This window comes from Pempheris klunzingeri, chromosome 6 (genome assembly GCF_042242105.1).
Source record: "Pempheris klunzingeri isolate RE-2024b chromosome 6, fPemKlu1.hap1, whole genome shotgun sequence".
Lineage (NCBI taxonomy): Eukaryota > Metazoa > Chordata > Actinopteri > Acropomatiformes > Pempheridae > Pempheris > Pempheris klunzingeri.
Window position 1 is genome coordinate 20,860,374 of NC_092017.1, and position 24,531 is coordinate 20,884,904.

Below are 24,531 nucleotides of genomic sequence, written 5' to 3' on the forward strand. Positions count from 1 at the left end.
GGGACACAACATGAACTGTAGGATTTCAGTGTTGTTTTCTCACCACAGAGGAGTGTTGGTGCCACCCAGTGGACAGTTTTACACATGCTCTTTGAAAGAGGCGCTGCCAGCAGGGTTTTGTCATGTGAGGTTCAAGTCTCGTGTGACCTTCGGCTGCCAAGGGTATCTGCAACAAACACCTGCAGGTTTGACATGTGAGAACCTGGCTGGTGGCCCAAGCTTCAAAGTGTGCACCGACTCAGACTTGATAATGTTTGAGTCACCAGCAGGCTGTTACTAAATCTCGTACATTTCCAATATATATATATATATATATATATAACTTTCTAAATTAAGGGTACAGAGCCCGAAATGTATTTAAAGACCTGAAATAGTCTTTGAAAACACCCAAATTACTCTCAGTAACAGATAAAAGTTATTTTTCTCAAGTTTGTACATAATATTTAAAAAAAAAACTAAATAACTACATTAGTTATACAGATGTGAGTGGTGAAACAGGCTTAAACTGTTAAATTTTTCAGGAAAAACAAAAAAAGAGGAGTAGATTAGGTTAAGCCATAGCGAAGTACTATCAGCTTCAGAGAGGAAACCAGTCAGTCATTCAAATACTGATTATATTATAACAGAGAATCATTTTAATGTTACAACATAATGATTTTATAGACGTACAGTAAGAAATCGTACTAATTTTAGATCATTTTAGACAGACAGAAAGACAGAAGCGTCCTGGAATGATTGAGATTCAAATAAAATAGAAAAACATCAACACAAACATACACCTCTTAATACTGTGCTCTGATAAAATGTTTGAAAACTTTTTTAAAAGGAACAGAACGCCTCATATGACGAGGTTAACACCTACAGTATGCGGCTAAAATAGATTACAGTACTTAAATATAAAAATAGACTCTTTTTTTGAATTTGTTTGTTCTTTTCCGCTGCAGTCTTCCAGATGGACGGATGCGTTTGTCCGGCGTGTGTCGACGGGTCTGTTGTTCTCCCTCAGTGACACATCCGAGAGGTCATCTCTTTCTGCACACACAACGCACACAGAACAGCCGGTTAGAGCAGTGAAAGAAATACCTGCAGTGCTCAAAAACAGGTTCTTTAAACGTGTTTTTAAGGTTTCGTACAAACAACAATATCGGGGGGGGCAACAGATACAGCACCTGAAGCACAACCACAAGACCAGAAGGTGCTGAGTGTAAAAGAAAAAAAAGGTCTGAACATCCACATGCTAATCTCCACTGCAAACATCCACTTCATTGTCTAAGCGGTTGGTCCCACAGAACTTTGTTGCAGCATGTAGCACAAGGTCTAAAAGGTGGAGGGGTCATTGACAGTCAATTAACAATTAACAGGGTTTATACAGCTTTTTAACATTAACAGTAACATTCAAGCACTTTCAAGGTACTTCAAGTAAACATTTCCACACTCTCAAGCCTTCATCATCACATCTCAATTGTTACCTAAAATACAATTGTTACAATTGAAAAAATGTTTATAGAATTCCTTTTTACCCACAGTAATCAATGTACGTTGTCTTTTTTTTTTTTTTTCACTGGCTGTTCATATTAAATTTGTTTGTATTGATCATGATTATTATCTGGTGGGAGGCGCAAGGAGACAAACAAATATAACGACAGGATGGTTTCACTGCAATTATTAAAAGATTTTTCATTTGCAATAGTAAGTATGTGGATTAAACAGCATATTATGTTGAAAATCAAGCGTTTTTCAAGGAGTTTATTCAAATTCAAGCATATTCCTAACCCTGAAAGCATTATGGTTAAACTAAGGAATTTTCCAAACTGAATTTTTTACGAACCCTGAAATAACTTGCACAGTGCAGTGATTCAGCACGATTGACTAATGTCATTATCATCATTGTAAAAGAATGATTTCTTGAGATCCAGCAACAATTATGTTTTCAAGCACACATGTAACTTTGTAAAAGATTTCACTATCATTATACACGCAGCAATTTAGGTTCCCAGCCAGGGTCCCATTTCACACAAGTGATTTGTGAGCGCTGTGCACACACAGCTCAGAGTGGTGGCAGCATCTGGGTTTTGCTCATGAAATGTCACTTGCACATTGCTGATATATTTGAGCTGCTCTGGGCTCTTGCTTGCTCATGCCTGGGTCAGATGTTTGCTGTTTGATTTGATTAGTTTAACGTCTTAAAACTATCAGGAGAGAAAATTATCTGATGTTGCAAATCACAGCTTACATGTTGTTAATTTTGTTCTGTTTCACAGTCAGCTCCTTATTAAACCCCTTCACCACCGGGACGCCGCACAAATTCACTTTTTCTTAGCAATTATTCAATGTAGGACACCGTTTATCCACTACTTTACTATTTACTGTCTTTGCTTATTGGGGATATATCAGTGCTATAATTAGATAAATGAGAAATGCCTGAGACATGTTAGAATTTTGAAAATGTGTCTCCATTACTCCACTCATCAGGGGTGTTGACAAGTTTATTTTTCAACTGTAAAATGTACCTTTAAGTACAGAATATTTAATAAAGAAATACAAGTGAACCTTACGTGTGAAAGTTACGTGTTGATGTAAGAAAACACTCAAATGTCGACATTGGCTTAAAAAAATGCAGCAACTGTCGGGCTGTCAGTGCACTTTAATGCAATACCTCAGTTTGGTAATTTCATGTGACTTTGCAGATAACGGTAGGTCTTATATGGTTATAGAATTGTACTTATTGCATTATAATGTTGTCCATGTATGACTCTGTATTTTCTCCAGAAAAAGACCTGTCGCTACACTGCTGTAACTAGTTCAGGCTTAAGTGTTTTCCTCACCAGAGGCTCCAGCTCTTTGTGGTCCGTCAGGTTGAACTCAGTGACAAAGTAATAGAAATGCTTGTAGCAGGTGTTGACGTGAGCTTCGGCCCCCATCTGGCTCACACGGTCAAAGTGGTGGATGTAGACGTGGACAAACACTCTGAACAGACGAGACAAAATCTTCTTAGCCACCTGCATGAAGGTCTTAGGGAAGGGAGTACCTGGGGGTCAAGACAGAGATAGGACAACACCACAGTCAGTCCAGGATAACCTTTTGCTGTTTGCTTCACACAAAGAAATGCATTTTTAATTTTGATGTATTCATTGCATTGCATTTTTTTTTGTCCTCTGGAGCCCCTCAGGGTGTCACTCAAGTGTCACTTCATGCATGAATGGAAAACCAACATGACTTGGTCTGGGGGATAAGCCTCCGCTCGGACCAAGTGATTAATGTAGTATGTCGTTTTGCTTTGCCTAATTCAATAATATTTGAAGAATCTGTTCCAGAGGACAGGCGCGTCAGAGGTCATTTCTATTCATAGCCAACTGTACGTTGTGTGACCCATTTTTAAATCCATTGCTTGGATGTTTCTGTAGTTAGTCAGATGCAGAGTCACAGTGCAGGGCACGCACAGAGCTACAGACCGAGATAACAGAAAACCAAGAATGCCACAGCAGCAGTACATGAGCCAGTAGTGTTTGCAATGTGCAACACTGCAGGTAATCTAATAAATGTGGCCCTGTGGATTTAATCTAAAGCATCTTTTGGTTATCTACTTTTTGCAGACCAGACGCATCATCTTTTAAATGCCTTCACTCTGCAGAATTTTATCTGCTTCTTATTTTAATGTAATTTTATATTAATTAAATGTTAATCATTAGAGTGGCCTTCATGTGACTAGTGCTGAAACGGTTAGACAGAAAGATTAATCATTTATTACAGTCATTTATTAAGTAAAAATACCAAATATTTGCACGCTACAGCTCAACGTTTTGGCTTGTGTTATTTTGTCACATTTTATGGATCCAATAATGAATTGAAATAGCTAAATTCACAATCAAAAGTAATGGCTGGTCACTGCTCTGCTTGTGATGTTAGGAGTTTTGGGACATTTTCTATGAATGGATAGTGGCTTGGTTTGCAGAGATGCAGAGTTCACCACCTGCTCAGGGACTGGAACTAACCCGCGGAGATCCTTGTACTGGAAACACTCTTTTAGAAGACACGCAAAACTAAAAAGTCTGTGACCTGATTCTGGATCTCAGCAGAGCGAGTTTAAAAGTCTTCTGTAGCTAATCTCAACACTCACCGATGTTGGTGGGGAAGATGTTCTCGTTGTTGATTTGTACCTCAATCCAATCCATGAGCAGGCTCATGTATTTGGGGGCAGACAGTGCCGTCGGCCTCTTGTACTTGTGCTCGTCCTGCCAGCGGTATTCGTACTTGGGCCCACCCGACATGACGGGGCAGGTTTGATCGGTGCAGGAGTCGCTGATGGTGCCATAGATGAGGTTGATGCGGTTGAAGAAGTCGACCACGTGGACGGCCACCCAGTCGTTGAGGTCCTCGCCGTGGGGCAGCTGCACGGCCTGCTTCAGGTCCAGCCCTGCGTTCAGAGACGCCTGGGCCCTCTTGTGCAGCTCGAAGCGCTGCGTCCCGGGCTCAAACTTGCGCTTGGGCCGGAATGTCCTGTCTTTGTTGAAGACTTGTTTCAGGGCCATGGACATGGTTGCATGTGGCGGTGGCGGGCAGTTTGTTTGAATGCTTCTGGCGAATTATTTACTGTTGAAATGGAAGCAGTCAAAAGGTTGTGTAAACAACCAGTGCGGAGTTTTTGTTATGGACTGTCTTTTGGTATTTACTTCGTCTCAGTCTGTGATCCTGCATATGATAAAAGGAGAGGAGAGAAAGAAAGAAAGAAAGGGGCAGAGTTTGATTAACACATTTTCACTGAAATGAATATTTTCTATCAAGAGATTTTCTACACCTCTTATTCCTCATATCTTAAAAGATATCACAATCTATGGCTGCAACTAAGAACTATTTTCATTATTGACTACACTTCTGATTATTTTATCATTTAAATGACTTCTATAGATTCAGTCAACTACAACAAAATCAGCAAATCCTCACAAATAAGAAGCCTGAACTCATAAAGGCTTGGCATTAAATCTTTAAAAATACTTAAATAATTGATCATAAAAAAAAATAGTTCTGTTGATCTACTGATAAATTAATCATTTCAGCTGTGGTACATTCTCTCACACTTATTAAACATGTAATACACGAGAGTTGGCTGGAAAATTACACAACAATAGCATCTGTGTCCCAGTTTTTGCATCGTCTTGGGCCCTAAGTCGCATGCAGAGATGTGGGAAAGCATAAACCCCTCACTCACCTTCTTAGGGCAAAAGTAAGACTAAAACTCAGTATGTTAATCTCGAGATGTGGCTTAAAACGCGGAAGCCGTGTCACGACGATGCCATAAATGCACGGAACAAGAATAGAAATAGTGCTTGAATCAAGAGTCTTGTACCTCATGATTTAACTCGATCGCCTGCTTCTATTATTTAATCTAATTTTAACGAACCGGCGAGAAAAGCGAGGAGGCCTGAAGTCACCTTTTGCCCTCTTGCCTCAGGTAAACTTCAGGTCTGAGCAGTGACAGCAGCCCTGCATTAAAGATGAAACATCGTCTTAAAGTGAACATGAGTCATTTCCTATTTCAGGCACCAATTCCGCCGTGAAACCAAGAATCCGACAAAAAAAAAAAAAAAACTCAACTCAAACCCGCCTGTTAGCTACACAACAGGACGCTGCTGGGTTTATTTAGACCTCCATCTGAATATCTGCACCCTCATCCTCGCACTAATGCGGACTCTAAATCGTTTTCTAGCACAGTTTGCAGGATAAAAGCCAGAGATTAAACAGCAGGGCACATGACGACTCTACGAAGTTTATTCGTGACGTGACTAGCTAACTCGGTCGGACTTGTTGCTTTTCTGACGCTGAAAAACAAATAAAAACCCAAACGAGGAGGGACAGATACGCGTTATTCTGACTCAATTCACATCACATCTTCAATAAAACCGTGTAGAAACCCTCCATTATCTCGGGCGGCTGGATCACACGGTGACGGAATCGCTCACAGTTGAAAGCCACTTTGACGAACTTACTTGTTCCGCCTTCCTGTTCCGTCAGTTTCCTTCGATCTTTTATCGAAAATTACCCGGTAACTGATCAATACTTTCGCGTCCGCGGCACGTACAGACTACATTATGGATATACGGCGCGATACATGTTGTAAGATTACTGTTAATTCAATAAACATGTCACTTTAATATAGAAACTACCGTCTGACTCCTCCCTGCCAAACGAAAAGTACACCAGCGTCAAGGTGGAGACGTCGGCGTGAACTTCCGGTCGGAACCTTCAAAATAATGTACCCCTTCGACTGCATAGATATACAGTAAACATTAATATAGATTTATTTATTTATTTTTTGCTGATTTCTTTTGGCGGGACGACTATTAAATACTTGACTTATGTTTTAGGAAGGGAATTTTTTTCAGATTGTCTGTGCCAAGTATAGGAAAGAAGGCAGAACCTGTAAAATAAAATGTAACTTAATTAAATGAAGAATTTTTAAATGCTTTAACACTGCCACTGTATATCTGGTGTGTTGTAAACCCATGAGGGTTGGGCAAATTGTGTGGATGACAGAAAAATAAACAATTAATCATACATGCATAGACATATAGTACATATTGATATATGCATAGACATATAGTATGCATTAATATGACTGACTGTAATGTAATGCAGCATGTCTGAGTTATTAGTTGTGAGCACTAAACTAAAGATAAGAATGATCAAAAACAACAACTGTACTGCTTTTATTTTCTCCAAATAATGTCATAGCATGTATTAATACTCATTAACTGATGTGAAAATTTAATCAAGTATTGCAGATAAGTGAAGTTTTAAGGTCCTAGTTTGTATAAGTTACACTTCTATTTTATAGGTGATGTTACTTGATGATACTTTTTCCCATTCAAATCTTTAGGGGGAAAAAATTGCACATTTTACAACACAACAATTATCTGATTGCTATAATTTTAGATTTCAAAAGCCTGAGCTAAGCTCATAAAATATTTGCCGTTGTCTGATAAAATATAAGTGTATGACACAATCTGAAGAGTTTTGCAGAAAATCACATTGCAAAAAAAAAAGCATTTCTACTGAATTTGTATTTACAGCCACTTTATTATTTCTTTTTTTCAAATGTTACAAACTGTCATTATGACTTAACACTTAAGGTGTCAGTACATTATTTATTTTCACATTAATGACTTGAATATATTTTATTAATACATACTGACTTTATTATTGCTTAAAATATTGAATGCAGTACTTTAACTTAAACTGGAGCATTTTCCAACTGTGGTATTGATAATTTTACTAATCGAAGGATATTTGAGAGCTCACTCCTTCACTGTCCATGAATTCTGTGAATACTTTACGCCATTATTTTGAAGACTAATTCAGCAGCTTCCGGTCTCATGTGCCCTTCACTGTTGCCCTGGCAGCTCAGAGGTGCTTCCCTTGATACAGAAAGTCAGTAAATGTCACGGGGCAGCTTAACTAACCCCATATATCTCATAACACAGTCATGATATAACCCACCATTCACTAGTTTTAAGGGAAATATCTGCATTAGAGTCGTCCAGATGATTCATGATTTTACACCTATAATCTATTCATATGATATTTATTTCAACAAATAATGCCCCTTTAAAAAAAATACTGGTTATATATACATATACTGATTATGTAATTATTTGGTACTATAAAAGAGATAAATGTCTATGTATTTAAAGTAAGGCTGCATAAAATCTGCAGAGAAATGTCACGTTCTGCTTTTCCAATGCAGGTGATCCTCTGCACATGCATGCAAGGCATGTTTGTGGGAGGTTATTCCCCACACTCTTCTGCTACATGTTTCAGAGAATTACAGATTTTTATGTTTCTCTGATTTTATCCGTCCATTATTTTATCCATTCATAGAAATTACTGACTTTCCTCTTTCAGATTGATAAACTTTGTTTAAACCCAAATCTTGTCTTTATTACTCACTGCTGATTTTACAGGAATGTTGACAGAATAATATTAAAGTGCACACTGCTACCACTTTCTTTCTATTTATAGTTTATTTGACATAAAAAAAAACAAACAATACACTACTCCTATGTTGTGGCAAACACAGTGGAAAAACATCTTGTACATGTACCATATACCTCCCTTATACTCCCAAATACCAGAATATAAAATTGGTTTGTTCATCAATGTAAAGACGTCAACACTTAACATTCAAACCACGACAGACAGAGATCCTCCTTACATGGCTGACACACTAAAGTCCGATTTACAAACGCACATTTATTGTCACTGAGGCCTGTTCAGCTCTATCGTTACTGCAGTCGAAGCTGGTCAGTGTGCAGCTTTCATAAAAAGCTCTTTGTTTTGGTTGTTTAATGGCCAGTTGAAAGGATGCTTTGTGCAGCGCGGAGACAGAATGCGCCTTGTTTCTGTCTACTTGACAGGCTCAGCGGTGGCTGCGGCTCCCTCAGGCTTGGCCTTGTTCGATATGGAGTAATGGTAAGACCTCATGGACTCCTCAACCTTCTTGAAGTCAGGACGGTCCTCGTGCCTGGTGAGAGAGGAGAGAGAAGAGCTTGAAACAGACGTTTGCAAGGTTGTGATTAATGGAGGACAATGTCACAAGATCTTAAAAGACCACAATGCTGGTGCGCCTTGGTAGCAATGCGTTACAGCTCATGCCGCCTGACTGCACGGGCAACTGCGATCATCGCCGTTTTGATTCCAGCTGGTGACATTTGTTGTATGTCATACCCCTCTGTCTCACCTGTTTCCTGTTTGTCCCTCACTTACCCATCAGATAAAGGCAAAAAAGCCCCAAACTAAACTAAAAAAAAAACAAGAGAGCTAACAGTGCTGTCTAAAGCTGACAGAAACTCAAATACAACACAGTATATGGTGTTTCTGACTGAACAATAATAATGACTGAATAATGTTCTTCAGTTACAGCAGTGAGGTTTTAGACCCTATCGTGGTACAATATGATGACACTGTCAACTTGCAGCAAAAAAAGCAACATTGTGCTGCCTTCTTTGTAGATTTGTCCAAAGCTTTTGATACTGTTGATCATAATATTTTGTTACATGAACTCCTTTCCATTGGTTTTGATGATTCTGTTGACACATTGTTCAAATCATATCTCTCTAGCAGAGTTCAGACCAAGTCCTTTTCAAATCAAGTCCTCTGATGGTGTCCCACATGGATCAATATTAGAACCACAACTGCTATTTACTGTATAGGCTACATAAATATTATTTATTTTCCAACTGAAAACTGAAGTGTTTGTTTTTATGCAGACGATAGCATCCTGTATGCCACCGGCTCTACTGAAAATCAGACCCTCTCCAGATTACAGTCTACTTTTGACAACTTCCACTCCAAACCTCTTTTATTTTTTTAATACTGTTTTTAGGCAGTTTTTTTTGCCTTTATTGGATAGAGACAGAGAAGGCAGACAAGAGCTTAGGGAGAAAGCGGGATATGACATGCAACAAATTTCCCCTGCTGCAACCACGCAGTCATATGGCATGTAACCACTGACCTACCAAGAAACTCAAACATCTCTTTTATGAATTTAATATCTGTTCTAAACTCCAAAATAATAATTAATAATGTATGCATTTCACTTTAATGGAAGTCAATTAGACACTGTTCAGTATTATAAGTATGTAAGAATTTGTCTAGATTATCCTACCAAACCTACCTACCTCACTAACTAACTAACTAACTAACTAACATGCACTGAAGACAGTCCGTTTCTCACTTTTGTGTCCAGCATTCTTTCATCAGTGTATACATTCGCTCTGGACATGCTGTTGGACAATCCATGCGGTTCCCAGTTTCAATGAAGCGCATCACTTCTGGTCCTTTCATTTTCTAGACAAAATTGAGATACAAAAAAGCTGCAATTCAATTTGCTGTTGAGGACCAAATGTCACAGTGGTGTGGATTTTGTGATTGAGTTAATATACACTATTGGCAGATGGTGATTTGACGGTGCTCTGTAGAAACACACGGTACCTTGTAGGGTTTCCCTCCGTAGGAAAAGGCCTCCCACATGGTGACACCAAAACTCCACACATCACTTTTATTGGAGAATTTGAAGAAGTTTATACATTCAGGAGCGTACCACTTCAGTGGCCATTTACCTGCAGTACGAGCCTGTGCAACACAAAGTGTGAAAACAACTTGTCACATCAATGATTCACCAAAGGCATAAGGTGATAATTAGAACCAAATGTACATTAATTTAAGGGGAAAGGTGGTGATTTAACACAGCAGTTCTGTCAGTGGGTCTGTTAGTCCTTAGGTGCTTTAAGGATGGACAAAGGGTGCCGCAAGATTTTATAATTTACATTTTTTAGAATATTAATAAAATGTGTCATTAACTTTAGCTGTATTTTCTATTTTACTATTTTTAAAAAGCTGTCGAAAATGAAAAAATAAGGATTTAACATTGAAATCACTTCATGTAAGATAATCTTGCTTCCAAAAAAATTCAAGAAAAGCTTAAGCCATATGGCATACTGTATTTTATTAATGGTTTGCATGAATAAGTTCAATGTTTACTTGTGAATTTGCACAGCCAGAGCACCTAAAACTGTTGAGGTGAACATTGGGTGGATTTACAGTAAAAATGAAATCACTTTGAAGGTGTGTTATAGCTTAAAATTGTTTGCGAACCAGTGATTCAGAGGGTGCAGTGTAGGTAAATATTTCTCAAACAATAGTCCTTGCAGTCAGGGATTCCTGGGACTTTCTGATACCTACATTCCCCCCAGATGTAGGTCAGTAAACCAGAAAAAGGAAATAAATTGAGTGTTTACTTTAGTTTGCACAGAGCAGGTAACACCTTTGAGCTAGTATTTCTGTAGGAGGAGGTCAATAATTCCCACAAAGCAATCAATTTAAGATACACTATCTATTTGTGTTAGCTGCAACGCTGATAAGCCTTACACCCCATCCCTTTATGGTTCTGCATTTCTGCAACTTGCACTGCAACAACATCAAGAAAATCTGTGTGTACCTTGTAATAGTTGTCATCTGCTCCCAGGGCCTTGGAGAGCCCAAAGTCACTGATTTTGGCGAACTGTTGGTTGACCAGCAGGACGTTACGAGCCGCTAAGTCTCTGTGCACAAAGTTCTTCTCCTCCAGATACTTCATTCCCATCGACACCTGATGCATCAGATTGACAATGTTCTCCACAGTCACAGTATCCCTGTGGGGACAAAAATACTGATTGTCAAAGAAAAGCAGAAGATGATGAAGAATACATTTTTTTCCCTTTTAGAAATGTAGTTTTTCCTTATTCAAATCAAGGTTTTGTGGTTTCTTTACTCCTCTGTGACAGTAAACTGAACTTCTATTGGTTGTGGACAAAACACAACATTTGAAGACGTCATCTTGGGCTTTAGGAAACACTGATCTGTATTTTTCACTATTTTCTGACATTTTATAGACCAAATAACTAATTGATTAATCAAGAAAGTAAACAACAGATTAAGTGACAGTGAAAATAATCGTTGCAGCCCTACATAATAGCCAGTCTTACATTAACCATTTTGTACACAGATGATAATCTTGTATGTATATGGAACTGCTCTAACTCAAGCCATGTCCAGATTTCAATCTGTCTGTAACGTTCTCCAGACCTCTGCAGGTTCTTCAAACTTGCACTGAATTCTCAAGCACCCATAATCCTGTTTGATATCCTCCTGCCCCCTCATACACACACATATGATACTGATACAGAAGTAGTTCAATCTCACGAATACCTGAGAATTTAGTTAGATAGCCGTCTTTTGTACCTCAAGATGTCATGTTTGAATAAAAAGTGTTTTTCCATTGAGGACTTAAAACATTGCACGATCGACCGACCATCAGGCCTTTGGAGACATCTTCTACTCTCATGCTGCTCGTTCCACCTTAAGACTTGATGCAGTCTACCCCCGCGTTTCATTACAGGAGATAAATATCATAAACATACAGTATGAAAAAGTGGGCTGGTCCTCACTAGCGTTTTGTTTGTTGACATAGCCTGCTCTCCGGTGTATTGTGTCTGATTTACTACCTAACTCACTTATTGGTGGAGAGGAATTTGTTGAGAGGTCCGGCAGCGGCCATCTCCATGACCAGCATCAGATTCTCAGCGTTGCACAGACCCAGCATGCGAACGATGAAGGGGTTACTCAGCTGGTGCATGATCTCAGCCTCCCTCATCATCTCCTCCTTCACCAGCTTCTCATTGTCACTCTTCAGCACCTTGATGGCCACATCAATTTGGCCCCTGATGGAGAAAAAACACACACGTAAAATATTTTAAATGCCCTTTAAAGATAAGGTAGTACATATGTGCTTATAACCCTGTGTTGCATCTGGACGGCACTGGGTTCAGTAAAAGTACAAAATAATACACATCCAGTAAATATACAGCTTTTATGTGATTTTTGTGTCAGCTTGTGAATAGTTTTTATATGTTTCAGTCCTCACGAAACACTCTTGAGGACTCCTTTCTTGACGCAGCCAAAGTTCCCGGAACCGAGCTCCACTTCATCGATCAGCAACTGATCCCTCTTGATGTTAAATTTCCTGACTTCATTCGGGTTGTGGTACGGGTTGAATCCATTGCAGTCCATCGGCAGAACATCACGGTCTGCAGGCTCGGTGGTGCCTGGCTTCGAGGCCGCTGCAGCAGCTGACAAGTGAAGATAAAAATTACATGGGTTAAAAAGCCATTTTCATGTTTATTGATTTTTAAGCTGTTGACAGGTTTAAGTTTAATTCGTGTTTTATTTGTTTTGGGGTTTTTTTTTCATAGCAAAAAGTCTTGGAAACAAATTAAAAAAGACAAAACTGAGGTGATATTATTTGGTAACAAAAATAAGAGAAAAATTTGCTCCTCACTACACACACACACACACACACACACACAGTAAAATATACGCTTAGTAAAGGAACTTGCATTATTACAGTTAAAATGAGCCAAAATAACCCTCCGACACCTACAACCTTAAAATGCTTCTCATACATAAATGCAATCATGATGATAATTTAATAACAATAACATGATGTTTAATAAATATAATAAACACTCACAGGAGCCATTTTTTCCGCATAATGATAACTTTTACTTTTCCTACTTTAAGCACAGTTTGCTGTAAATACTTGAATAAGATTTTGAACTTCTGACTTTAACTTTATTTTACTTCTACTTTGATTTACTTAAATTAAAGATCTGAATATTTCTTCTTGTTTTTTGTTTCTTTTTCAGTTTTGTGTATTTTAAAGGGTCAGGAATGACCAGATTACACTACAAATTCTGTTCATACGTGTCCCTATAAACAATCAGCGTTAAAAACTAAAAATCTTTTTGCTGCAAGTGCATATAGCAGAGTGAGCATGTGAGTCTGGAAATAGTACACAACTGGAAAGTGGTTTTAACTGATTGTACTTCAGGTGACTGACCTCGAGGTGGCGGTGTGTATCCATTTGGGACGATCCGCCTCTGAAAGAGTTACATTAAAATGAGTCTCAGAGACAGAACAAAATGCTCAGTTAAACAGTGCAGGCTGCTGTCAATACTCACTGTTACAGGAAGACTGGGTGTCTCTGAAAGATTTAAGACAAATGAGACTTTTCAATAATTTCAGCAGTAGGTATAATGCTTAACAAGGTTATATACTCCACATGACTCACAAACGTGATCTCTAAACTCAGCAATTACATAATGTTGGCATGACTGAGAAAAAGAAGTAAGGGGTTCAGTACTTCCAGCAGCTTTGCCGTTAACACACGCCTCCCCGAGAATGGTCACCAGCCCATCAGATTTCATCTTCAGGTACTCAACCAGCTGCAGAGATTAAGATAACATTACATTTGAGTTCAGAAAATGCAATCAGCTGCAACACAATCACTGGATAATGAAGGAAGAGAAAGGTGTGGTGAAGGACCCACCTGCCAGATTGTGTCAAACTTTGTTCCCTCTGGCATGGAGAATTTCCCTGATTTGTCCTGGAGGATCTGATAGTGGTACACTGTTTTCCCGTATATCATGGAGAGAGCAAAAGTGCCCGACTCATCTCTGTCTCTCACCCTGACAAACAAAAAAACAGCGTTGGTTAAAATGTGCACCTTAAAACCTTTGAAACTTGACTCTGGCCTTTGACAGCAGGCACAGAAAAAGACAGAGATGCTGACACATCACCTCGGGCAACTCACAGAAACTTTCCGTCTGGTTGCGCTCCAGAGTAAAGCCGCCTCTCGCCTTCCTGGCGGGAGATTTTACTGTGATACCAGGGCATCTTCTCGTGAGCCGTTGTGGCGATCAGTTTCTCCAGCTGAGGAGCTTGACTGATGATGGCCTGCTCCATGGCTTCTCCCTGAGCAGCAAAACAGCCAGGACAGAAACAGACACGCAGAATGAACACATTTAGACTGATGTAATGTGTACAGATTCATTAGGTCTGCAAAGGTTTTTAACTCTGGACATATTTTACAGGTTTAATTTGATAATCTGAAAGAGGACATCACATTTTCCAAGTAAAAGACCTCTGACTAAAGAAAGATACTCAACAAATGAAAAGGTGCAATTTTCCAAAATCACCAGGGGATTCTGCTTTGGGATATTTCAGTGAGTAAAGACTCTTTCAGTGAGTAAAGTGAATAACAAAAACAATCTGAATAAATACCACTTGTAACAAAATATATTTTCCTGTAATTTGGGAGAACTAACCAGTGAAAGATGAAGTCCTCAGATTCTTATCTTAAGTAAAAGTAACAACACCCAATGTTAAAATCTTATGTAAATAATATATAATGTACTTAAAGTAAGAAATGACATAACTCATTCTGCATTAAAATATCCCTTGTGACTGATATATCAGTTTTAACTACTTTAAATACAGTTGACAGTGCAGTGGTTCCCAACCTAGAGGTGGGACCTCCCCAAAGGTCACAAGGTAAACATGAGGGGATTAACAGGAGAGAAGAGGAAAAATATTAATTTCTACAACTTTTCTGTAATCGTGTTTTTTGTGAAATATGGATCATTTGTCCACTTTGTGCCTCACAGTTATTTAAATGTTATTTAATCTGTGTTGCTCAGAGGGGAAGATGTCTCTGGTGAAAGTGCTAACAACTCAACAAATGATTGGAAAAAACTGTTTAATCTTTATCAATATGTTGTATTTTATATGTGTCTTTTATATAAAATCTTAATACGTAAAGTAACTAATGCTTATGTCAGATTTAAATAAAAGAAGTTGAGTGAAAAGTACATAATTGCCATTGCAAATGTAGAGGAGTAGATGTTTAAAGTAACATAAATGTTGATATATTCTAATACATAGTATTTCTGAATTCCACCAGTGGAACCGACCCTTTAATTATTAATTTAAATGTAACTTATTTTAACTCAATGAAAAATTGACGCTACTATCCTTGTATAGACTATAAAACTGAAAAGGCTGAAGGTATCTGCTCCACAGTACCCATCAGTCTCAGCAGAGCCTCACCTCCAGGTTCCAGGTCTGCTTCACGTACTCCCTCAGCATGTTTTCTCTCAGGCTGTCAAACACGCCGGGCTGTATCTGTGTATCCGGGGAGCGCAGACAGGGTTTCCTCAGGAGGCACACCAGCCCATCGGGGTCTTTGCTGTAAAACTCACAGAGCTCTGCCGGCCCGCAGTGAGGCTTCCCTCCTGTGATGCAATAAGTCCCGTTAAGCTGCTTCTCTATGGGGTAATGGTGAAACTCCAGGGCCCACACAACAGACAGCACGTAGCCTCCCAGACTGCGGAGACACTGTCGCAGCAAGAAGAGCCCGTCGGCCATCCCTGCCAGCTTCAGATGCTGCTCGGCGTCTGAGCGGCTGATGCTGCCGTAGAAGAAAGGCAGCTCGGCCGCCGGGTCGATGGACATGGTGAGACCTGGCTTGGAGTTTGGCTTGGAGTCCTGGATATAGATGCTGGAGAGGAACTAGGGAGAACATTTCAGCAAAGAAAAAGGCATAAAGTTTTAAGGAATATACAGCTTCATTAACCCAATATATGATGAGAACACTGACAGATTGAAATCAAGTCTGTGACCTCTGACCTTTCAGTCTTTACCCCCCCCCCCCATCCACTGTCTGCTCAATCAACCCTCATTTCTCATCCACCAAATTACAAAAAAGCAGAAGCACGGTTTGAAAATGGACAACCCAACATTCATCGCTACAAATATCACATCATTCAGAGAACCTCACCTCCTTTTCCTCTTCTGACGTTACACCTCGAGAAAGTATAAAGTTTATGATGTTTTTTTTTTCTTCAGGACTGTCAGCTCTACGTCTCATACGTCTGGATGAGATATTCAGTGAGATGAACCCACAGTGTGAGATTGCATGAAGCTTGCACATTAACAAACTGGTGACAAAAGCCACAACAGGAAGTCGCAGTCCGCCCTCACAGCCTCCTTTCTCCAGCATCTTGCTCTTCTGTTGAACAGGTGCTTTTTGGTTCTAGACAATTCCCTCAGCTTTAGAAACTCAAGTCTCTTAGTTTTGCTTTACAGGAGGAAAACTTTTTTGGGGAGAATTTAGCCGTCTACATCGTTAAAACAACTACTGTGTGTACACACAGTGTGGTGTGTGTCTGTTAGGCTTTAGTAAAGGTGTCTGTGCTGAAGTGAAGACGTAATAAGATTAAAATCTAACAGGTTTTGACTGCGAGGTGAAACGGTTGTGTGATAGCAGATGGAAAATACCTGTTGGGATTCAAAGCAGAACTTAACAGACAATATTGTACGTGACCACACAACACACAGAAAGGAGGTATTTGTGAAAAGGTTGTTATGATAATCACGCCAAATTACAAAGAAATAAGAGAATAAGAGAGAGAAATATCAGAGATAAACCAGGTTATTCTGTTGGGTTTTTATATCTTTAATATGAACAATCGAATTCATAAACTTCCTGTGCTAGATTTTACATTCACTATCAGTTTCCAGTCTTCGTGTGAATGGTAAAGCTCACTTGTCAGAAAAATACATTTCTTTTCCTATTGGTGTTATTTTAATTTCATTCTAAATCATACAGAAGCAAAAAGTGTGAAAACCTCAGCTTCCTGGCCACATACATGTGTTGCTGCCCACATCCACAGTGGACAGCTGAACAAAAACACACAGTTGCCACAGGACGTGAGACTCCACCGTGACCTTACCCCCGTCTCACCACAACAAAGGTCTCCAGACCTTAAAACCTGGACCGACTGAGACCCCACACCCTCAGAGACAAGCTGCGATACAATATCAAAACAGCGCAGGAGTGATTCTTAAACTACACGTCCACCTCTGGATACCTGAACCAGTAAAATTCAGTTTAGGAGAGATTAAATGTGCTTTACTTGGCTTCTTGTCAGTGTATGTTGAGGTCAAAATAAGGGAAAGTTGGATTTTTAAGATTTCATGTTTAAGTCTGTTTTCAAGTTTTCATCTTTGTTGAAATTTAGGTCCAAGATAATTCCTGCTCTGCTGAAATGATTAGTTGTCTAATTGATTGGTTGCAGAAAATTCATTGACTATTTACCTTGAATTAACGTATGATGAACTATTTTGATGATTGATTAATCGTTTAAGGCATTTATAAAGCAGACGTGCTGGTTCCAGCTTCTCAAATGTGACAATTGGCTCTTTCGTATTTTAAGTGATTGGAAACTGAATATCTTTCCGTTTTGTTGGCTGGAGAAAAAAAAACAAGCGGAAGACATCGACCTGAACTCTGAGAAGCTGTGATTGGCCCGTCTAACTATTGTCTTACGTCTTATAAACTAAACAGCTAATCAATTAACTTTATTATTTCTTTCATTAACTTTATTTTGTTTTCTATTTAAATTACCAGTAAAAACTGAGCAACACAGATATCACTGTGATACAATTTTTCCATCGATTGTAAATTCATCACCAACTTCTGTGATATAACTTGAACAGAAAGTGAATTTAATGACGAACCAGCAAACTGTCCTAACGCAACAGTTACAACATTATTGGCCACATTGCTGTAATTTATGACACGGCCAAACTAACCAAAATATTGACGCTTTTCCAACAAGACATAAAAACGTCCATTGACAACAGCAGCCAAGTCTTTGCTCAGCTTATGTTTTTTTTCAAAATATGCTTTTGATGGCTTTTCTATTTTACTTGTTGTATCACCGACCACAAAAGCAAAGAGTGGAAAGAGATGAGGTGCCATGTGACACAGTTCCTGAGACAGGTTTGAGCCCACAGTGCTACGTGATATATTTCACCCTGTGCCCATCAAAAGATGCCTTACTGAATGCAACGTATAAACCCTTAATTGTGCGAACAAAAAAGCAACGAACGCTTGCAAAAGAGGTGTTGCAGAGTAAGCAGACAGTGACCCAGTGAGAAGTGGAAAAAAAAAGTCCTGTGAGTCACTTTTCAACAAGCGGAGGAGTTATGTAAGTGACACATGCCAGAATCTACAGGCCCAAGAACCTGTTTTCCACAGAGAGAAGAGGGCGAGTTTGTGTTTCTGGCACGATTCAGGTCCTCTGAGCCCCCTCAGGCGCAAAGTAAATGTAATCAAACATAAAGCAAAAACCGGCTTGTGTTTGTCATCCGGTCACACTTTTCAATTTTGGAGAGAAGAGACTGTTCCAGGTCGATCCATCTCGATGAAAGTGATGGAGAGGTTATGAACACTAAATACAAAGCACAGCTGAGACAAATGGTAAAGCCATTAGTTCTCCAGGTAATTGGTCAAAAATATAGTTTTAAGTGAATGTAAGGTTTTGGACAAAGTCATATTTTTTTCACTCAACTAACTGTTATTTTTTACTTCCTGATGGGGCTAGAGGAAAAACCAGGGAAAGTTGTGGCAATTCATGCTCTGGAGAACGTGAATGTGCGCGATAAAATTAAAAAATATCCTGCAGATGTAGAGATATTTCTCAGAATATTTGAAACCCCTGATCTGCTGATTCTCTGGGGATCATGAACATTTGCACAAAATGTCAATGTCGTGGTGGACTGATCGACTGCAGCGCCCCCGTGCAGAGACATTTAAGGTCTTTCGCTCTCCTGAATCACACATGAAAATACCACCATCAGTCAGTGACTTAATTAGCATCTTCAACTGATGAAAGCTGTGTTTTCTGTCGATTACACGCTTCACATTAAATCAATAACATTCCACCGATAAGGATTCAGCTATTAAAGTTACTCGAGGTCATGATTATTTTGGTTGCGCTATCAGGAAGTCAGCTCGGCGTTATGCAACTCGAAGAATTCCTCCAAACATACATCAACATGGTCTTTGTTTTAGAGCTGATTTAAAAACAAATGAAGACGTAGGTGGACTTGAATAAGAGGCTTATCTGCGTATCAGATCAGGGGCCAAAATTTTCCCAAACTGAAGCATAATTTCCTGCATCGATGGAAACAAATGACCTTCAAATGAACAGTTTGCATGTGTTACTTGGTCATGATTCACATTGTATTGTTCCAAACCAAAGATCTACACTAACATCATGTAAATGGAAAGTTCAGTGTCATTTTATTGGCTTTTTAATGCCTAAACGTTGCATCTTAAAGACCCAAAACAACACAAGCAGCATGACCTCAGTAGTGGTGTCATTTCTGTTACTAACCTCGTTATGATGAGGCCCTTTTGAATCAATTGTTGCCTAGCCTAAAAAATTATAGAAAATTAACATTTCACAACAAACTGTGAATTAACAAGTACATTTTGTACATAAAGTCCTCTTTCCGCTCTCCAGTCCACTATCGTCTGACTGTGGCTGGAACATGTTGCAGATACGCTTCAGTCTGGGACCAAAAATACATCCAGTAATTTCAAGAAAAGTTACAAGCGATAAAAGACACACACACACAGACGTCTTCGGTGTGTTAAAACCTACCCATTTTTGGTTTTCTATTCCAAGGCACAATGAAAGCAGCTATTTATACTTTGCACATGTAATCTCTACTTTTGTGAGCCAGAGCGACAATGCCTCAACCCAACTGTGGTGTGCACACACACTCTTATTTTTACTCCTTCTTTACAGCTCAGCTGTGGAAATACAAAAAAAAAACCCCAACATTTTTGGAGATTTTTTTGCTTACATTTTAAAGATCAGTAAGAGTATAAATCACACATTATTGTAGGTTCACAGACTCAGTTTGGATTTAATTTAGAAATCTCTTAAGTCAATTTAAAGCTCCAATTTTGCTCTTGAGGTTTGGGTTACTGAAAAAATATTTTAAAGCAAACTTGACGGGCAAATATGTGTCGTCTCAAGCATGAGGCATTAAAACGAAAAACAGATCAGTAATAACAAGTCGGATTTTAAGCCATGCTTTAGGTTGTTTTTGTTGATATATCATATTATTTCAATACAATTTTTCCTCAGGCCCATTAGTAACCCAAACATATCTTCACCTCCTGAGTCATTCCTTTTGTTGAAAAAGTAATGAGTGTAACCCATCGCATGTCTGCTGTTGGATCAGAAATTACAACAAAACTTACTTACGTCTCACTGCTTCGCTGCTAAGATGAGCAATGTTGCTGCTTCAGAGACAAAGATATATCCGTTGATCTGACAACCGTGTAAGGTGCTGTGAACAAGTGGGGGTTAGAGGCGGTGACACACACACACAGGCAAATGCATACACAGGATCTGAATCCAGCTCGTCACCTAGCAAGTTAAATTAGTTACTAAAGGGATAATAAAAAATTGCTTATTTGCTAACCTGCCGAGAATTAGCTAAGAAGAATATCTAATCGTCAAAGGTCCAATATTATGCAAAATGCACTTTTTAATGTCCTCTCTACATAAATATGTGACCCTGATTTGCAGAGACCCTCAAACTATGAGAAAAGACCATCCGCTCATTTTTTCTCCTGCTGTATCTTTCACTCAATGTACATGAAAACGCTCTGTTTAGATTTTGCTCCCCTTGTGATGTCATAAGGGGATCTGTTGATCATGTGACCTCCTCCAGCCCTTCAGTGTGCTGACTGACGGAAAACAGGCCACTATCGGTGTGTCAGCACAAACACCAGATTTAAAAACTCTGGCATATACTGTGAAATATAGAGATTCACCTGCTTTGAGGAGCTTAATCAGCATCGTGTGAACTCAACTGACGAGTGCTTGAACATAACAAACATTAGTTTATAAATAAAAGTCCCAGGCTAGCTGTGTCCCTCTGTTTCCAGTCTTTATGCTAAGATAAGTTAATTTAGCTTGTGACCCAGTGACATTAAAAAGCTTTTTCCTATCCTTATTTCCATGTGAAGTGTGTTTACTTTTTACCTGATATGTACCCACACAAACTCCAACACCTGTGCAACACCCACAGTACAAGTGGCAGCCACACTATGTGTGACCCCTGCACACCCAAACACACACACACACACACACACACTCATAAAACCCCCACTTCAGCGGCTGCAGCTGCTTCCTTGGAGTCGCAGATGAGGCAGCCAATCAGCAGCATCCCGCTGAATAAAGTCAGACAAAAACAGACAAAACAAACCGGAGAGGAAGATCGCTGCCTTCAAAATAAAAGCACCAATTATAATTGAAAAAAAAAACAAAAGTCAAACCTTAGTGATCTATCCTGAATGGGTCACATGGAGAGAAAGATTTATCGTAATCCAGGTTGAAATTATGGGAAAGTTATGATTTAAAAGAGTAGTGAAGTGTGGGGAACTGTGTATGCATTTTGTTCATGCACGTTTCTTTTTTGCTTTGAATCATGACAGCAAGGCAGTTAGAAAAACTGTTTAACAGGCAAAAGATTTGGCAACCATAATGGGCTTCCAGTGGTTTAATTTCACCTCTGACAGGTGATACGCTGTCAGGCTGTCTTATATCTTGCAGTCTGCAATCATTTGGATGCTGTTTGAGACCTATAATTTGTAATCTTACAAATTTTATCCTCTTTCCTTTCTTTTTACTTCAGACTTTAAGCGGGCTAGTGCCACACTTGAAGGGTGCAAATCCCCTCTAAAGTGATACAGCATGTGGTAACATGTCAGCATTGCAGTCACTCATACACTGGACAGTATCGCAGAAGAACATTAAACATGATAATCCATCTGAGTGAAACCCTTCAATAGCTTCAGTGTATCCTGTATCTCCATCCACCATCTAAAGGCTCTTGGAAGCAGCACCTTGTATGTGCAAAAATAAAATAAAAGTGAGCCAAACAAACTGGGTGATATGTGATGCAGGTATTGGAATAAACAAGTAAATAAGAAATAAAAAAAGCTGTAGTTTGTTCACATGGGGTTGTTTAACAGATCATCGCTCAGTGTTTTTGTGTTCTCTGCATCAGTGATATACGCTACACATAGAGATGTTCTAAATTGTAAAGAGAAAAATAAATGAAGACAACACTGTGACAAAGTGGGTGAGCGCTCATTTCTCCTCACCACTTGTCCCCGGACATGTTCATGGTACATTCTACTTCCTGTTTTCCCCATGTGTGTTTTTCTTTAATTTAACCAGGCCGGTGTAGCATTAATGCACATACTATCCCGGGTTTGTTTGTGTCATTAGGTTACAGTTTACATCTAGTGCATGAAGGATTTAAGTAAAACACACAGTCATTTAGTTCAGTTATCCTTTATTAAGTTGCAGGTAAAATGTGGTTCAATTGTTCATTCCTTTGTTTATACTTACCTTTTGTTTGTCCTGGCTCACCATGCAGGAGTAGTGTTTGGAGAGGAGGCCGGCCCAGCACTTCCCCAATTTATGGTGTTGGTGATGTCAGCGTTACATCATTGGGTCGGACCAAGTGGAGGGTTTTTTTTTCCTTTTGACAAATGTTTGTTTGTATTAAAATGCATAAATTGTTGTTTTCGCTTGTTTAGCTAGTGGGGAAATGGTTAAGAAATGTCTAGAGGTTTGTAGTGTGTGTGCTGTGATTTTTGTTTGCAGACTTGTTGCATTCACGGTCCAGACTATGTCACCATGTTACTGAATGGTAGAGCTGAAGTGAGCCAAGGTGGGAATTGAATGCCCTATATAAACAGTAGGTACTTGGATACCAGGGAGAGAGATGGATTGACAGAGAGGGCTGTGCTGTCACAGTATAGTAGGCCTTTTGTTTTTTTTGTTTTTTTGCGTAGCCACAGTTTAGTTTTGAAATGATGTTTCTTTGTAAATAATTTTTGTGTTGTAGTTTAAATTTACCTTCATGGAGCACTGTAAAATAAAATCACCTCTTTTGCACTCAAGAAGTCTGCTGAGTCTGCCTGCCTACCACCTTCCTTGACCTTTTTGGCCGGACTACTCTACAAACACTTGAAGCCTAATTTGAAAGGTGCACAGAGTCTGGCAGCAAAAAGCACATTAACAATCAATTTTTATTACAGGCTGGAGTGCACAAACCCTCAATTCAGTTATTTCACCCCAAACCCTTGCAGATGTGACTTTTATTTTGCTGGTTGTAACCGGAAGCTCGATGATTCAAGTGTGGGTGTGTTGACATCAGCGTGTGGCTCTCTGGTTGTGGAAGTGGAAGAAGTTGAGTCTCCTCAGTCACCCGCCGGCGCCGCCTCCTCTGCGCTCCGCTGCGGAGGACAGAGGACAGACTCACAGCCGACACTCCTGCAAGGGGACACGGCAAGGTAGGACCCCGGGCCCGGCCACACTCTCTGCGCTTTCACGCACGACTGTGGAGGAGAACGGTCGTGGCATGATGCTGGCAGGCTGGCTTGTTCTCAACCCCAGTGCGCTCATTTCACCAGAAATATTTCTGCAGACTTTGAATGTCGCTGTTACTTAGACTTGGAGTGTTTTTTTTCATTTCGGTGTCACAGAGTCGTGGCATGCATCCCCGTGGACCTGATGTTGTCTAATGGTGTTTGTGTAGTGTTCCTCCTAAAATGCATGTTTGGATTGGCTCTTATCTTCATGAGCTCTAAGTAAAGGCTGGGATCTCCTCATTGGCTGATGACAAGGCAGTCAGTCAGTGTGTGTGTAGGCCGGTGAAGGGATGATGTGGCCGACAGCAGACATCAGGTACATTAAGTGAAGGGTGGCATTGTGACGTTTTCCAGCTGGGGGAGCAACCTGCAGCCTCTCATCAATAGAAAATACTCACACAGGGGTTGATAAATGATAAATGAAACCTCCAAAATGTTAAAGCTCACTTTTAGATTCACAGATTTCAATACATGATGTAATTAGCTGGAGGAGATGATGACGATGAGTCATTTAATCCACTGATTTTTAGAAACCTGCAGGTTTATATTTATATTGCATGTTTGCCACGCCACTGGCATTCTCCACACTGTATGGAGATACTACATGCTGTAAGAACTAACATATCAAATTATACCAGATTCTTTCCAGATTTGTGCCTCATATTTGTAGTTTTGTTGAGCTGAAAGAAGATATATTATGAGTTTAGTTTTGCAGGTTTTGGGATTTTCATCATCAACCAAACCACATGCAAACACACTCATACACACACACACTTTACATGTGCACTAGAAATGCATCATTGATTAAAATCCCTCAACTCTGTGCTTCTGTTCCCCAAATTTAA

The 24,531-nt window shown here is 39.5% G+C and overlaps 2 protein-coding genes across 3 annotated transcripts; both read right to left on the reverse strand.

Moving 5' to 3' along the window:
- Window positions 1–625: 625 nt before the first annotated feature.
- Window positions 626–6,187, reverse strand: mob3a (MOB kinase activator 3A). 2 transcript variants are annotated; one of them, XM_070831955.1, is made up of 4 exons: window positions 5,985–6,187; window positions 4,118–4,689; window positions 2,826–3,028; window positions 626–1,032 (listed from the first exon to the last, which is right to left on the reverse strand). In XM_070831955.1, exons 2-4 carry the CDS (start codon window positions 4,533–4,535, stop codon window positions 1,003–1,005), a joined length of 651 nt encoding a protein of 216 aa, XP_070688056.1. In that variant the 5' UTR covers window positions 4,536–4,689; window positions 5,985–6,187; the 3' UTR covers window positions 626–1,002. The 2 variants fall into 2 exon arrangements, with proteins under 2 accessions (XP_070688056.1, XP_070688057.1); XM_070831956.1 differs by lacking the exon at window positions 5,985–6,187 and adding an exon at window positions 5,430–5,510.
- Window positions 6,188–7,984: 1,797 nt separating this feature from the next.
- zap70 (zeta chain of T cell receptor associated protein kinase 70) lies at window positions 7,985–20,565 on the reverse strand. The gene is made up of 13 exons (XM_070832598.1): window positions 20,499–20,565; window positions 15,481–15,942; window positions 14,186–14,346; window positions 13,922–14,060; window positions 13,736–13,817; window positions 13,554–13,576; window positions 13,433–13,472; window positions 12,458–12,662; window positions 12,048–12,254; window positions 10,994–11,186; window positions 9,988–10,128; window positions 9,731–9,843; window positions 7,985–8,518 (listed from the first exon to the last, which is right to left on the reverse strand). The coding sequence occupies exons 2-13, from the start codon at window positions 15,883–15,885 to the stop codon at window positions 8,401–8,403; spliced, it is 1,827 nt and encodes a 608-aa protein (XP_070688699.1). The 5' UTR covers window positions 15,886–15,942; window positions 20,499–20,565; the 3' UTR covers window positions 7,985–8,400.
- Between the last annotated feature and the right edge of the window lie 3,966 nt (window positions 20,566–24,531).

Bases quoted from the DNA above. Each gene is read 5' to 3' on its own strand.
- zap70 (XM_070832598.1), bottom strand. From the start codon at position 15,885: ATGTCCATCGACCCGGCGGCCGAGCTGCCTTTCTTCTACGGCAGCATC. The intron at 12,663-13,432 runs GTCAGTCACCTG...TTCACTTGTCAG, and splicing joins ATACACACCGCCACCTCGAG to CTGCTGCAGCGGCCTCGAAG. The intron at 12,255-12,457 runs GTGAGGACTGAA...TTTCTCCATCAG, and splicing joins GGAGTCCTCAAGAGTGTTTC to GGGCCAAATTGATGTGGCCA.
- mob3a (XM_070831955.1), bottom strand. From the start codon at position 4,535: ATGTCCATGGCCCTGAAACAAGTCTTCAACAAAGACAGGACATTCCGG. The intron at 3,029-4,117 runs GTGAGTGTTGAG...CTTGACCCCCAG, and splicing joins CATCTTCCCCACCAACATCG to GTACTCCCTTCCCTAAGACC. The intron at 1,033-2,825 runs GTGAGGAAAACA...TTGTGTGTGCAG, and splicing joins ACAAAGAGCTGGAGCCTCTG to AAAGAGATGACCTCTCGGAT.